The 14,166-nt window shown below is 51.2% G+C and overlaps 3 protein-coding genes across 3 annotated transcripts; 1 reads left to right on the forward strand and 2 right to left on the reverse strand.

The window, feature by feature from the left end:
• Window positions 1-5,807: 5,807 nt before the first annotated feature.
• Window positions 5,808-7,978, reverse strand: T069G_09606 (IBR domain, a half RING-finger domain-containing protein; the record flags this gene model as incomplete). The annotated part of the gene is made up of 4 exons (XM_056176816.1): window positions 5,808-6,439; window positions 6,494-6,923; window positions 6,996-7,330; window positions 7,399-7,978. 4 exons carry the CDS (start codon window positions 7,976-7,978, stop codon window positions 5,808-5,810), a joined length of 1,977 nt encoding a protein of 658 aa, XP_056025294.1.
• Window positions 7,979-8,838: 860 nt separating this feature from the next.
• Window positions 8,839-9,628, forward strand: T069G_09607 (PAP2 superfamily domain-containing protein; the record flags this gene model as incomplete). Its single annotated transcript, XM_056176817.1, has 2 exons — window positions 8,839-8,895; window positions 8,969-9,628. The coding sequence occupies 2 exons, from the start codon at window positions 8,839-8,841 to the stop codon at window positions 9,626-9,628; spliced, it is 717 nt and encodes a 238-aa protein (XP_056025295.1).
• Window positions 9,629-10,105: 477 nt separating this feature from the next.
• Window positions 10,106-12,142, reverse strand: T069G_09608 (uncharacterized protein; the record flags this gene model as incomplete). The annotated part of the gene is made up of 4 exons (XM_056176818.1): window positions 10,106-11,167; window positions 11,231-11,607; window positions 11,660-11,820; window positions 11,877-12,142. The coding sequence occupies 4 exons, from the start codon at window positions 12,140-12,142 to the stop codon at window positions 10,106-10,108; spliced, it is 1,866 nt and encodes a 621-aa protein (XP_056025296.1).
• Window positions 12,143-14,166: the final 2,024 nt, after the last annotated feature.

The raw sequence follows: 14,166 nt of genomic DNA on the forward strand, positions 1-14,166 counted from the left end.
TTGTTCATCAGCTCCATGGATGTCTTGACCAGTGCAATTGATTACCTGTTCTAGGTAGTATTTCCGGCTCTCCTTCATGCGCGCCACACCAAACCCTGCTCTGTGCGACTGCCTCGGACACTGACAAGCATCAGTGTGGCGCTCAGGCCATGCATGTGACAGCCTGAAGGGCCTCCAGCACCTTGAGGGCAGCCAATCTGTGTCTCCAAGCAGCACGAGTAGTGTACATGCTCCGTACCGATATCGACGGGCTCTGCAGACCTCGAGAGACCCTTTGATAAGTGCTCACTGCGCCCACGCCTGCAAACAGCCACCGAGGCGGCCCTGTCTTCATCTCGAGTTTCATCGCTCTGCACCGGGCCTTTTATCGCTGGCGATGTAACCATCAGGGGCTCGTTTGGGGGCCGCTTTTGAGATCTCACCGTCCAGGGCACTCATCTATCCTCATCGTGATGGTTGACGAGCAGCGCCAGATGGCTGATGGGTTACTTCCCGTCTCCCCACCCCCATGCTCCTTTGCCATCACCAGGCATCCCTGGCGTCCCACGCGAAGGCCTGCCACTTGCTGTGGTCCCGTCATCAGCGGCCCACACCACGAGCGCGAGAGACACGACAAGGTGCAAGGCCTAGACAGAGGGGCCGGAGCTGCCAGAGGATATGTCGGCTGTACGAGTACCTACAGTACAAGCACCAAGCCGATCTGGGCAGAGCTTCATCTCTTTCTCTCTGGCCATGACATGGATTCCTTTATCCGCCTTCAAGATTAATGCCCTCGCCGCTTACCTGCATCTGTCTGGCGCGCCTCACTACGACTTTGTCTTGCATCGCGTCAAGGGAATACGGCTCAAGCTGTCAAAGAGCCTAAGAAGACAGCCGATTGATGAAGAACAGGCACAATCATGATAACCCCAGAGACATTATCCATAGTACTACATTATGCATACTCATACGCACAAACCCCCTTCGGCTTTTGGCCGAGCTTGTTTTTAGCGACGTCACAGAGCTTTTCCGGCATTGCCAACTTTGATGGGGAGCGACGACATCACACATCCAGTGTCAAGTCATTCGCGGCATCCTGTTTTGTCAAAATTGGCTATACCCGTCTTTTCTCGGTTACAAACAGCAAACAAGTCCTGGAGGCATTCGATATGTATTGATTTCACGCACTCAGAGTCCCCAGTCAACCAGCTGGCCACGCATGCTTATTATTACACTCTACGGAGCACCGACCTTGTATTGTGGGCAGTATCGGTATCGGATCTACTACTATTACCCGCCATCCGTAATACTGCATTATACACATGTCTTTGTACTCCGTGTTCTACACAAACACGTGCAAGCTCCGTCGGCATCTCGGGGCTACTTTGATGAGCTTGGCGCGTTCATGTACATACAATGTTTGCAAAGCTGCGACTTGGAGATCAGGGCATCAAGCTCGGTGTTGATTTTGCTTCCACCCTTCCCCAATCGGCGTCAACTATTGCGCCGGCTGTAGCAGAAATTGCCTGCGATCAGAATCAAAGGATCCTCGGAAAGAAAAGGTCTCTGGCCGTCTTATCATGTCGCATTCGGTAGCAACAACCTACAGGGTGCCATCCCCCATGGCTTGATGATCTACGACGCTTTGGCAAGATGCAGATCCCCGGCCTGCAAAGCATATAATACGATCCTTGGTCAATGGGGCTCCCTAGGGGTGTTTCCAAAGAAATGGCCGTTCAAGGTGGTGGCGACGACTTTGCAAGTTATACAAGTGCGAGGCAACTACTCAGCACATTTGAAGGGCGTCATCATTCACATTCACACGGCCCTCGTCGTGGTGTCGATGCCGTGGGTGGAGAGAAGCATTTTCCGGCTGCGGTTGAAATAACAGGCTTCCTGCTGGAATAACTACTGTGTGTCGATCATGATGCCGCGGCCAGTCCGTGAAGGCGGATTTTCAGCATGTATGCCTCGCTTGTGAAGAGGCGTCTGTGAGCCAGCTAACCGGCGGCCGAGGTCCTTACAGCCGTTGGTCAGTACGCGCCTAAGCTCCATGTCCGGCCGCCGAGATGGCCCCCTGCTAAGACCTTACCCCGTAAGGAACAGGCGCCGTTGTGCTTTGACCCGCAGAAACCCCGCGATGGAAGTTGTTGCATGACAAGTCCATGCCCTCGTCAAAGAGACTACTCGTACGACTAGTTTGTGTGGAGCATCTACTACAGGTACAATGGTGTGGACGCGGATACAGGGCATCTGTGCCGCGGCCGTATTTGGTTTGTCATGAAGCAGCTCGGCCATCTCAACTCTCGACTCATGCTCAGCAAAGGGAAGAAAGCCTTGCCAGCCATTCACGCGACAATTAGAGTCCATATAGCAACAGAAGGGTTAGCTATAATACGGGTAAAGCTTAACAGAGCAGCAGCGGGGGGAAATGGACGAAGAGAATGATGGAAAGAGAATGGGAAAGAAGAATAATGAAAAGAAGGGGAAATAATAACAACAAACAAATGATATCGAGAGCGGCGTTATTAAGTCGGCGGCCGATAGACGAGATGCCCATGTGGTGTCATGTATCTAAAATCCGGGATGCGGATGATTCGGCCTTGACTTCCAGACCGAATTGGGACGCTTCACACGATACGGCGCGCGGTTCTGCGCGAATAACTCGACTGGCTTTGCTTGTTCACCAATAAACCCTTGGTTGACAAGCACTTGACGAAACATGTACAAACATCTTGATCCACCTGACAGCAAAAGCATCAAACACAACGCCAGACAGCACGAACGGTCGATATATCGCCATTGTCAAATAGGCGCAGGGGTCTGTTCAGCTTCAGCCATGGCCGTAAGACTAACGGCTGGAATGCGGTTTCAACATAGGCGGCACTGCGGCACTCATACCAGCCAGATGTGTATATATATGGTATGTCAATACGATACATACTGCTCTCCCGGATAGGCGACAAAGAGATGCGGCTAGCGGGATGTCACCCACGGTTGAATTAATACCTCAATCGCCTTATTGTACTACTACTAGTAGTAGTATTACGGAGCAGATCATCAACCCCATCTTGATGCGGTAGAAACGGGGCTAAAATCAGCCGGCGGAGGCTCACCCCGCGCCATGAACCGGATCTACTTGTACTACAGAGTGTCACCCTTCACATCTTTTGCGTCCAAGTGGCATCACTGCAACTGACCCAGACAATCTCCCACAGCACGGCCTGTTCAAGACAATTCCTGTATGCGGTGGCATAGTGCGTGACCAGGATCCATGAGACCCGACGGCTCTCCCGAAACCTGGTATGAATCCATTACTGTACTATTCTACTCCCAAAGGGCAATAGCTTCTTACCTCACGGCCACTCGTGCCGATCTCGAGTGCTTACCAGGTACTACCACAGAACGGTGTCGACGAGCGGCACTCTTATCGCATAGGACTGTCCAAGACCCTCTTTGAGTCGATCGATGAGGGAGGCTTGCCCATGGGAAGAGGATGCTCGGATATCAAGTGTTGGAAGCTCAACACGCTGATCTGAGATGTTAGTGGCATTCTGTCGTCAGATCTCTCTTGCATACGCTTCTTTACTCGTATGGAAGAGGCCCTATCAGACCCCATCTATTCCCAATGGACTATGGTACATACATTCAGGGTACATTCACACTCCCTCGCCAAGATATCAAGACCTCATCAAGCGTGGGCTTGGCATCACCGGGCTATATCAACACAGTCTCTGCACATGGCGATGGGGTATATTGTGTAGCACGCTGTGGTACATGATACTCAAATCTGGACGACCCATTACGACATGATACCCATTATATCATCAGAGATCTGTCTGTCCTGGCTCATTCTTGAAGGCGACGGAAGTGGTCGCCCCATACCAAGCGCTGTCAGTGGAAGTGTAGTCTGACGCCGTCCCGTCAGAAGGCGATCTAACGCAAACATTCCCTGCTGGCTCTACAGGCGAAGCAGCCGATCGGGCGGCGTCAAAACCATACAGCAGCGGTGCGACATAGCCTGCGGCTACATACTACTCCGCATGAGGTAGCACCGGCACTGCTAGTCCTGCTACGAAGAATACGACATCGATACCTGTGCTAGCCTAGGCACTAGCTGTAGCGCTGCAACTCTGTGGGGCGCCATCATTGTACGAGTGGAGGGCCTCACGAGGATGATCTGGTCGGCTGAGAAGCTCGGACGACAAACTTCAATGACCTTTTGCTCAAGACTGCAATTCTCCGCATAGCGTCAAGGGAAACACGCTTCGCAGAGGACACGTTTGCTCTTACTCAACCCTGATTACACCAAATGCCTGGCTGCAGTGGTGAAACAAAATCACCATCTTCTTTCAGGGTGAAGATGTCAGTTCTTCATCGTCTGCATACCAAATGTTATTTGTTTCAAGAAAGAGAAGGGCTGACTCGCGGATCACGGCACTTGCAACATGTCGGCGCTTTATGCTTAATGAATCTTGTAACGTGCTATCTGCTCTATATTGCCTTGCTCTATTCAACGGCTCACACCCCGTGTCCCACCAATGCTACTACTCAAGGTACCAGGAGCAGCAGAAACCGCTGCTCTCGCGTCCATCGCCCGTTTTGTATGCCGCATATACTTGGTCTACATACATGCACGACTCCATCATACAGAGCACCGTACCAAGCCCCGACGCCGTTTTGTAAGCCAGCCAAGTGCTTATGAATTCGGTGGTGGCCGAACAGGATGCAAGCCGGCGTCGAGTTTCCGCACCTCTTTGGTTAGGGGTGTCTCACTTTCCTTTCTTTTTCCTTTTTTTAACCCATTATCCCTCTATGTTGACTGGCCAATGCGTGCGGTTTCCCCCCTGGCTCCCCGAAAAATCTGCACATTGTTGCTCCGTCCGCCGCGTGGTCTCGGAGACAACGACGCTTTGGTAATGTCTTGGGGAGGAGATGGTGATGGACGAGAGCCTTGAGTGGCCAGGTGAGGCGGACGGCCCGAAAGGGATTCTCCGCCATGGCCGATGGCCCAATGCGGCAGTATCAACTCTCTATCCCTTTGCTTTGTCTTACCACTCCCCCATCCGAGGCACGCACGCTCCATGCCATGCCCATGGAGGGAGTGGAAGTGGTACAAGTTGTCTCTACGGCCGAGACATGCTTCCCAGCTAGCATCGCGGCTTGAGTGCCGAATGACATGATCATCAACCTTCTCTTTTCAATACGATGGGCGGGGATCATCAAAGCTCGTCAAGGCGATATTAGCACTACCACCAAGCGCTCGGGCCCGGTAGCGGCATCTGCGTTTTTGGCGCGGGCCTTCCCTTCTGGTCGTTTTTCTTGAAATGGGACAGAAACGCCGAGACTGTCTTTTGCTTGTCGTGAAATTTGAAGAGCAAATGGCATTTCCTCGGCCTCGCTAGGCGGCACTAGCCTGGCCGTTTTGTTTTATTATGGGCTCCGAAGGGATATTTCTCACGGACCACGGACAAACACGACCAGATCGATCTATGTAACGTTCTATTCAACTATTAACTGACACAAATGTAATTTCGTAGACGCGCAGATTATTCCATCGCTAAACGACCAATGTCCCGTTGCATCCCTCTGCGCAATGTCCGATGTGTCGATATGCTCCAAACTGGCGTGTAATGGGCCGAAGCATCACCGTGCTGGCTGAATTGTTGCGTAGAGTAAAAAAACAAAGATAGCAACACGTGTAAACTTCGAAATAACCCATCAGGTGCATGAATAGGTAGACTTTGTAGAGTAATCATTGCAAGATTCTTTGGTCTCGAATGATACCGATCCGTAGGCTTTTGAAAGCAAGTTTGCTTCCCCGAGTGTCACCGAAAACGCCAATTCTCATCCTCCTCGTCTGAATCGCCGCCCTCAACCTCATCTTCCGCATCGAGGAGTGCCATCCGAACAAAGTGTCTAACCCACGCCTCCTGATCGGCGTCCAGCCCGTCCTGATTCTGATTATTGTTGTCATTCGGGTCCGGGTTCTGCCTCGCAGCACCTCCTCGACCTGCAGCTCCAGCTCGACCTCGCGCTCCTCCACGTCCGCCGTCCTGACCTCGACGGGCATCACCCCTAGCACCCCTTGCACGGTTGGCAGGATGGCCTCTGGCATTGTTGGCAGCTTGGCCTCCACGATGATTCGGGCCATGTGCCGCAGCCCGGCCTCTTGCTGCTCCTCCGCCGCGGGCTCTGGCGGGTAAGTTGTCTGCACCTCGATGCCCGCCACGCCCCTGATTGTTATTGTTATTGTTGCCATTGTTAACTGGATTGTCCATGAGTCGTAGGACGAGGGGAGCCTCACGAGCTACAGCGACTCTCTGGCCGTTCTCGTCAAGCTGTACCGGCACGTTGGCATTGGCGTTGGCATTGGCATCGACATTGCCCTCGACCTCGTCATCCATCTCTTCAATCTCCAAGCCAATCTCGTTCAGAGCCTCTTCACCTTCCGGCACGGCTTCGTTCGCACCATTGTTTGCCGCAGCACCTCGTCCACCAGCGAATCCTATACCAACATCATCGCCATCTCCACCTTCCAGCTCCCACAAGCGCATATAGCATGATGTAACCTTGCCATCTTCCTGTTGGTTGTAGTGTCGATATGGATTCCCCGGATCCAGCCAGCAGGAGCAAAGGTAACAGAAGTGTGTGTCGCATCGCGAGCAAATCATATGGTTACAGCCGTGAGTCTTTTGTGCTGGGGCGTTGCAAGTCGGGCAGGGGCTCGTATGCAGCTTGAGATACTCGAGAGAAGCCTTGTCGTCCTCGGTAAGCTCGCCGTCTTTGCGTCTGGGGGCGCATTGGAAGAACTCTCCATGCCATGACTGATAACATCTACTGCAAAAGGCAAATCCGCAATCCTCACAGACGGACAAAAGGTCACCGCGGTTGAACTTTTCTGCTCCCTTCTTGCTCTTTCCGTTGGCTTCACTCTTCTCGTCCTGATCAGACTCAGCATCTGAAGCTTCGCCAAAGTCGAGACCTTCAGGCTTCTTGTGTTTTTTGGAGCGTGCAGCTCCGTTGCACCACTGTCGAGGGCAGTAGATGGTGTTTTTATCAGATTCAAGTTCCGTCTTATACTTGAGGTCAACGTAGCGCTTCACCATTTCTTCAGAGAGGCCAATCTGCAACAACTCGCTGGGACTGATGAAAGTCTTGGGCTTGCGTCTCTTTTCTCCCTCCTCCTTTGCGGCAGCAGAACGCTCTTTAGCACAGTTAGGGGCCAGACAACGAACAGTCGACAAGTTGCCTTCTTTGATGGCATCGTTGTAGAAATCCTGGAGACATTGCAAGCAGAAAATGTGAGTGCAGTCAAGCATCTTGTGACATTTTGATCCTTTCTTGGGATCTACAGAGTATCAAGGTGGATTAGTATGAGAACATGGGTTGATATATGGGCTGTTTCCTCATACATACCTAAACAAATGCCACAGTTGAACGTCTCCTTGTCAAAGGCCGCCTTCTTGGCTTTGATATCGTAGTCCAGCACAGCGAGTTTATGCTCTGGATCGACCTGGAGAGTTCCTTCAGAAGTAATGGCCCCAAACACATCGTCAGCAGCCCGCTGTATGTGGTCGATGTAAGTGTAGGCCACCAGGTCCCGTCCCATTTCTTCCCACAGTTGGGATGCTTCTCCCGCAAGACTTGCAAGCTTCTCAGCCGAGAGCCATTGAGGAGTGGTTGAAATCTTGACCAGGGGCGCGCATTCTGCGGGATAGCCATCCGGAAGCGTGATATGCATGGTGAGAGGAGGTAGGTGAGAGACTTGCAGAGAGTCTACCAACGCCGGTGCATCAGACGCCGAACCGTTGAGAACCTGACCAGGCTCAGCAGCAGCAGGAAAGGTCACGGTCACGGGGGCAGCCGGTTCCACGGGCAGCTCCAGCTCAAAAACGAATCCAGCGCCATCTGGACGGCGAAGCTCGGGATAGATGGCCTCGAGGGTTTCCAGCTCGGTGGCCCGGACATCATCGTCATCGACTGCTGAATGATCCATGTCGGTTGCACGGCTGAAGCATGTCCGCTGCCAACAGAGAGAAGATGGCGGTGGCAGAATTTATCGAGCTTCGTGAAAGAGCTGGCTGACAGTGCAGTTGCAGTGCAGTGCAAGAAACCTGTGGCAAAGCGTGAGCAAGAAGAGACTTAATCGGCGATAATTCTTGATCCAATCATGTCAAGGGCGCTCGCCATACTAACTAACGCACACTATTGCTCAGTGAGTGTCGTGTCGGGTCAGAGAGACAAACAGACCGACAGAGAAACAGACGGCAGAAAGAAGAAAAGATATATCCAAAAAGAAGAAAGGAGAAAATAAGAAATAAGAAAGACAGAATATGGTTACAGATCCATATCCATCTCCATTTGCCGCCGTTGAGTCATCACCGAGTGTTTGAATCTTTGCAGTAGAAACTCTTAGAAAGAATTAAGCCCAAAATTCATTCACCTACCGCTATTATTCTGCTCTACTAGAGTCAGGCAGGAGCCGTTAATCCTGTGCGTCGCGGGCCGTGGCTACCTAATCTGCTAATTTCCGTTCTGTAATTTTTCGCCTCTAGGCTCTGAAGAGCTGCGCCACACCGCTGCCAGAATCAAGCCACGGTTTCTCCTTGGTTCAGCCCCGAAATGCCGTCACATGCAACTGGATGTGTCCTTGCATCATCACTTTTTCCTTTCTTCATTCTTCATTGCTTTCCCTCGCTTTCGACTCGGGGGCGATTGCTTTTTGCGTGGTGCATGGTGGGCATGTCGTTGATCCGGTAGCCCTAGCTTGATCCAGATTCTCTTCTCCCATCTTCTTCTTTTCTCTCTTTGTCTTTCCACTTGCATCGAGGTATCATGAACTCACCAACCGCAAACATGAGTGAAGATTACACTTCCACGCTTGCCTCCCTCTCCGTCACACATGTCTACTATGTAAGTTCCCACCAGCCATGCTGTTCTCCCTAGCCTAATAGACCAGTTAACTAATCATCTTTCTCTCTTCCAGGACCCGGACGACTATGTCTCCCTCGTGTGCGCCTACCTTGCCCTCCTCCCCCAAGCCCTCTGCGTCGTCTACGCCACCCTCATATTTTCCACCCGCGAAGCCGAAATATGTCTAGCCTTTGCCGGCCAACTCGCCTGCGAGGCCCTCAACTTCATCCTCAAGCGAGTCATCAAGGAGGAACGCCCGCGCCGCATCCACGGCAAGGGCTACGGCATGCCCAGCTCGCACGCCCAATTCGTTGCTTTCTGGAGCCTCTCGCTCGCCCTGTTCCTCCTGGTGCGGCATAAGCCGCTGGCACAAGGGAAGTCACCGGCGAGGGCCACTATATTCGACGGCGGCCGGCCCTGGACTTTGGTCGAGAGGCTGGCTGTTAGTCTTGCTGGAGCGCTTGTGGCGGCGGCAACGGCGTGGAGCAGAATATACTTGAATTACCATACAACGACACAGGTGGCTGCAGGTGCGGCTGCGGGGCTCATCTTTGCGCTGGTTTGGTTTGTGGCGACGGAGATTCTTAGGAGGACGGGATGGCTGGCTTGGGGCATTGAATTGCCTCCTGCAAGGCTGCTGAGGATACGCGATTTGGTGGTGGAAGAAGACATGTGCCAGGCGGGATGGGAAAAGTGGGAAGAGAAGAAGAAGACGAAGACGAAGACAAACTAGACGAGACATATAAGCGCATGTGCAAATCATGATGGCAACGTCAGCAAATGGTTCCTCATGGTTGTTTTTTAAACCCGTTATTCATACAAGCATATTCATACGAGCAAAAAGTGGCTATCCAAAAACATGTCTCGTAGTGTCTAATTTTGACGTCTTCTATCATGTTCTCATACATAGCCTATCCGTACATTTCGATTGTCCGACTGCCCCAGCAGTATATACCGTAAAGCCGCCTTCACCTTAAACCTGAAAAGAAATTTTTCCATACGTGAGTAAGGAAAAAAAGAAGAATAAGAAAAGAAAAGAAAAGGCAAAGAGAAAAGGGGGGAAATAGACAAGAAAATAAAAATACATCGCCCGCTTGCATTCCATCACATATTTTCCCCCAAGAGAAAAGAAGCGCCCTTCACAGAAGGACGAAAAAGTAGAAAAGGAAGAGAAGAAAGAACCAAAGCAGTCGATAAAAGCATCAGGTGTCTAAATCCATTCCGTTGTTCCAACCGTGTAGTTAGCATCGGCGTTGGAAGCACCTATCGTTGACGGAATGGAATCGATGCTCCTGCGGCTTGCCTTTGTCCGTGGGGATACAGAAGCATTGTTTGGGCTGTACACTGTAGGACTGAGAGTAATGGGCTTTTCACTCTCAGCAGTTACCCTAATAGGCGAGCGAGTCGAATTCCTGTAATCATCACTGACAGCTAGGCCGATGTCACGAGTAGAGGGTGTATATGAGGGCCTGGCAGCAAAAGAGGAATCAGGACGGGTAGGCGAAAAAGGCCTCTCGGGGGAGAAGTAGAACGGGGCTTCCAAGCGCGTCACATCGCTGAGGTTGGATACTCTCAGACCAATCTGGACTGTCGCAGAAGACACCAGCGAAGAGTCTCGGTTGTGTCTAGGAGCGCCTGAAATGCGGATCGAAGGTGGCGGCAACAGATCTATAAACATCTCGTTGCCTCGCGCCATATTTTCGTTGCCTCCCGTTGGCGAATAAGTCGTGGAAGGGAGAAGAATGCTGTTGCTGGTTTTGGGTCTCGCTTCAACCGCCTCTCGTTGACTTGGAAACAGACTGTACGAGTCCTTCCGAGCCCGAGTCACAACTGGCGACGGAGCCACATTCATCAATTCGGAGCCGTCAGCAGCGACTCTGTTGAATGAAGGTGTTATAGGGATCGTCTCAAAGCCGTGACCCTTTCCGTTTGCGTTTTCCGCAGTCTCTCCAATAGCCTCTGACATTCTTGTACTTGCGCGAGACTCAAATATCCTCGCTGGTGAGACCGGTTGCTCGATCTGTGTGTTGAAAATATCTGTCCCCGGCCATGATTCGACGGATTTTTCTTTTCGCGGGGCGCCGAGTTCAAGATGCCCCAGCGGGCCAATCTTCTGCATCTTTCGGGAGCGGAGGAAGAGATAGAGGACGCCAAATGTGATTCCCGACACGTTACTTGCCACGGAAGCCACCATGTTTAGGCTGAGTTGTATTTCAGTCAGTGCGAGTGGGTTTTGAGACGAGATGCTAAAGAAGAAGGGAGCCATTAAGCCCTGGTTTATTTCTCTGTTAGTTGTTTATAAATAGGGAAGCAAGCGGATTTTGGGACAACATACGTTTATTACAGCGCCCAGGATCATGTAGTAAACCATTCTGGACGCGCCCGTCCTTTCGATAATGCCGACTGATGGATCTCGATGTAGTCGAACAAAGATGATTATGGCCCCGATGATCAGGATGCAAGATATTGTCGTTAACAGGACAAATGACTCAAGCCTCCAAGTCTGGACGAACCAGAAAAGAGAAGCATAGCACAGGTCTGGCGGCCTGATGAAGCGCGTTACCACGTACATGGCCACGGTACCAATGATGACAACGACGAGACAGGCAACGATGACCCATCTGGATCGCCGTTCAAAAGGTCGCCGCCTCAGTGCCTGCACCGTTGTTTCCAAACCAAAGATGAGCTGTATATAGGGAACAGTAAATAGAGCTACCAATGATCAGTCACAGCTCTAGAGCGTTTGGTAGCAATAGAAACTCACCCGGCAACATGGCCTGAGATATTGACGTGCATCCGAGAATCAGAAGCCCCTCCAGCCCCTTGGTCTGGCTAACCACATATACAATACCCTGTATTGCTATGCCAATAGATAAGACGAAGGGGAATATTTCTGATGTTTCTATAAATTTGAAGACGGACGAACTAAGCCAGAGTGAGCCACCCGTTGCATATCTCCACGAGAGTAGGAAAGAAAATACCGAAATCCAAAAGCTGGGTTGCTCCTCTTCGCTCCCTTGTAGCAGTTCCGGAAAATGATGAATGCCAGAACCACAGCCATGGCAATATTAAAACCAGCAAGAATAATAATCATGGTCCGGACCTGCTTGGCAACGGCGAACTTGAGGTCGTTGATAATCGCGGACGTTGAATTGTCCATAAACTGGAATCCACCCACATCATTGTCCACTTGCCTGGCCCAAACCATCCCTCCCTGTTGTTCCGATAGCATATCCCAGCTGTCCATTTTGACTTGATTGCTTTATAGTTTCCTTTTTTTGCTCTTTCGTGGCGAAAGCTTTCGCCAATCTAGCACCGGCGTCGAAGCCTCGACGAGCCACGCCTCAGATTGCCATCGGCGCCTTGAATACCACGTAAATATGTGCAGTTGTCGTGTCCCGTATAAGTCGTCGTACAGCAGGAGATGAGCAGTCGTAAAAAGAAGAGAACGAAATAGAGAAGAGGAGAAACAAAGTGAGAATTTGCTATCGTCCTGCGGAAGCAAAGAAACGAATGAGAGAAGCAAACAGTTTGAAAAGCTTAGTGTAGTAACTGGTGCATGCCTGCAAAAGCCCAACTATCCAAGTGAACCAAATGCAAAACAGCAGCCGTGTCAGTCGTCCAGACGACTACGAACAGAAATGGAACAAAGTCAAAGGAAGACAAAAAGGAAAGGAAAAGAAGGGAATGGGGAGAAACACTGTTTACTCTAGACCAATGCCAAATACTGCTACCAGAGCGAGTAGAGAAGGCAAAGGGATACATGGGAAACAGACAAGACGAACGAGGAGAAGAAGGCTGGATAGCGTGGGGCAAGAGACGCAAGCGTGAACAGGGCACTCCGGGACATGGAGATCCGAGCAGAGAAGCCTAGAGAGTATTCCAAGCTCCATCTCTAGCAGGGCATGGGTTTGTGTTTCAATCGGCACCAACGGTTAGGGTAGACACCGTCGTCTTGGCCAGGGGTTGGTGGCAATGAAGCTAATCGTAGAGATGGCCAATGTCTTGATTCATTCACCGGGCTCCCTCTTTCTGATCCTATACATGAAGACGACTAAGAATAGAAGCGAGAGAGGGCTCTTTGGGCTACGAAGACGATGGAATTAACCAATTGCTGGTGCCTGTCCATTCAATGATGGGTTTCCGTTGCGCCCTTTAGTTACTACAAGTCGAACAATCCAAGGGGCACAGCCGGCATAGAGAACTGCGTCAAAGCCCTCCAGCATTTCCTACCGTGGCTGTGCGTGTGCTTTCTTCAGTGGCCAGAATATCATTAGCCGTGTGATGATGATGATGGTTCAGTTTGCCCAAGTCCCGGTAACAGGCTGCCCGAATCTTATCAGGGCGGTGGCGGCGGGGGTTGAAGCAGACTTGCAACAGATTCGAGTTTCGAAACTCAGGAGCCTTGCTAGATGTAAGAGTTGAAGCTTAGTACTAATGCACGTAGCTGCAAAAGTGTCCGTCTACAGACAGATGCGGTAATAGGTAAAGAGGCGCTATGCCCGGACCAGGCTTAGGCTATCCGCGGAGAACCCCTGGTGTGAATCTGGCCTGCGGGTCCCATTTATAGAGCATCACGTCTTGTATCGTACAAAGCACTCTTTCGCTATCACTATCACTGCAACACGCGTGTGAAATATGACTTGTCGTACGGAGTAGAGGAGCCTGGCTCGTAGCTGTTTCGAAGAGACAACGCGGCATGTCATCCGGGGTGCAAGCTCGAGTGGATCTTGGTGGCCATGCTGATGCGATAAGCACTGGTGAGTTGACGGGCTAAAACATCATCTGGAGAGCCTCCCTCTGTAAACCGGGCTTCAGAGTCGATTCAACGTGGGCAATATCAAGTGTGACCCTGTCTCCAATGTCAAGTGCTTGATCCCAGACAACCTGACCGTATTGTCCTCTGGGGCTCCCCACGTGATACTGCTCACGACGAAAGTACATCTCTGCTCACGAACCCTGGTTGCGATGGTGCCTTAGGACGACTAGACGGCTGTTTCGAGAGCTGATGTGTGTGTGATATGTCCCTAGAGCTTAGCTCTCACTCAACAAGTAGTCCTCTCGACAAAAGAATAAACCCGTCTTGTCTGTTGGTTCGGTGGACTAAGCCATCAAAGGCCGTCCATTCAATCAAGGGCTTCTCATCCTTCTTCAAGAATCTTCTCAATCAAGCTGCCTCGCAGAGTATACTTTATCTGATCCTCATGGTAGGCCTAGCCAAGAGAAATTAATTGTCGTGGGCGTGCTGCAAAGATGAAACCGTGATGAATG

The sequence above is a fragment of the Trichoderma breve genome, chromosome 6 (genome assembly GCF_028502605.1).
Source record: "Trichoderma breve strain T069 chromosome 6, whole genome shotgun sequence".
Lineage (NCBI taxonomy): Eukaryota > Fungi > Ascomycota > Sordariomycetes > Hypocreales > Hypocreaceae > Trichoderma > Trichoderma breve.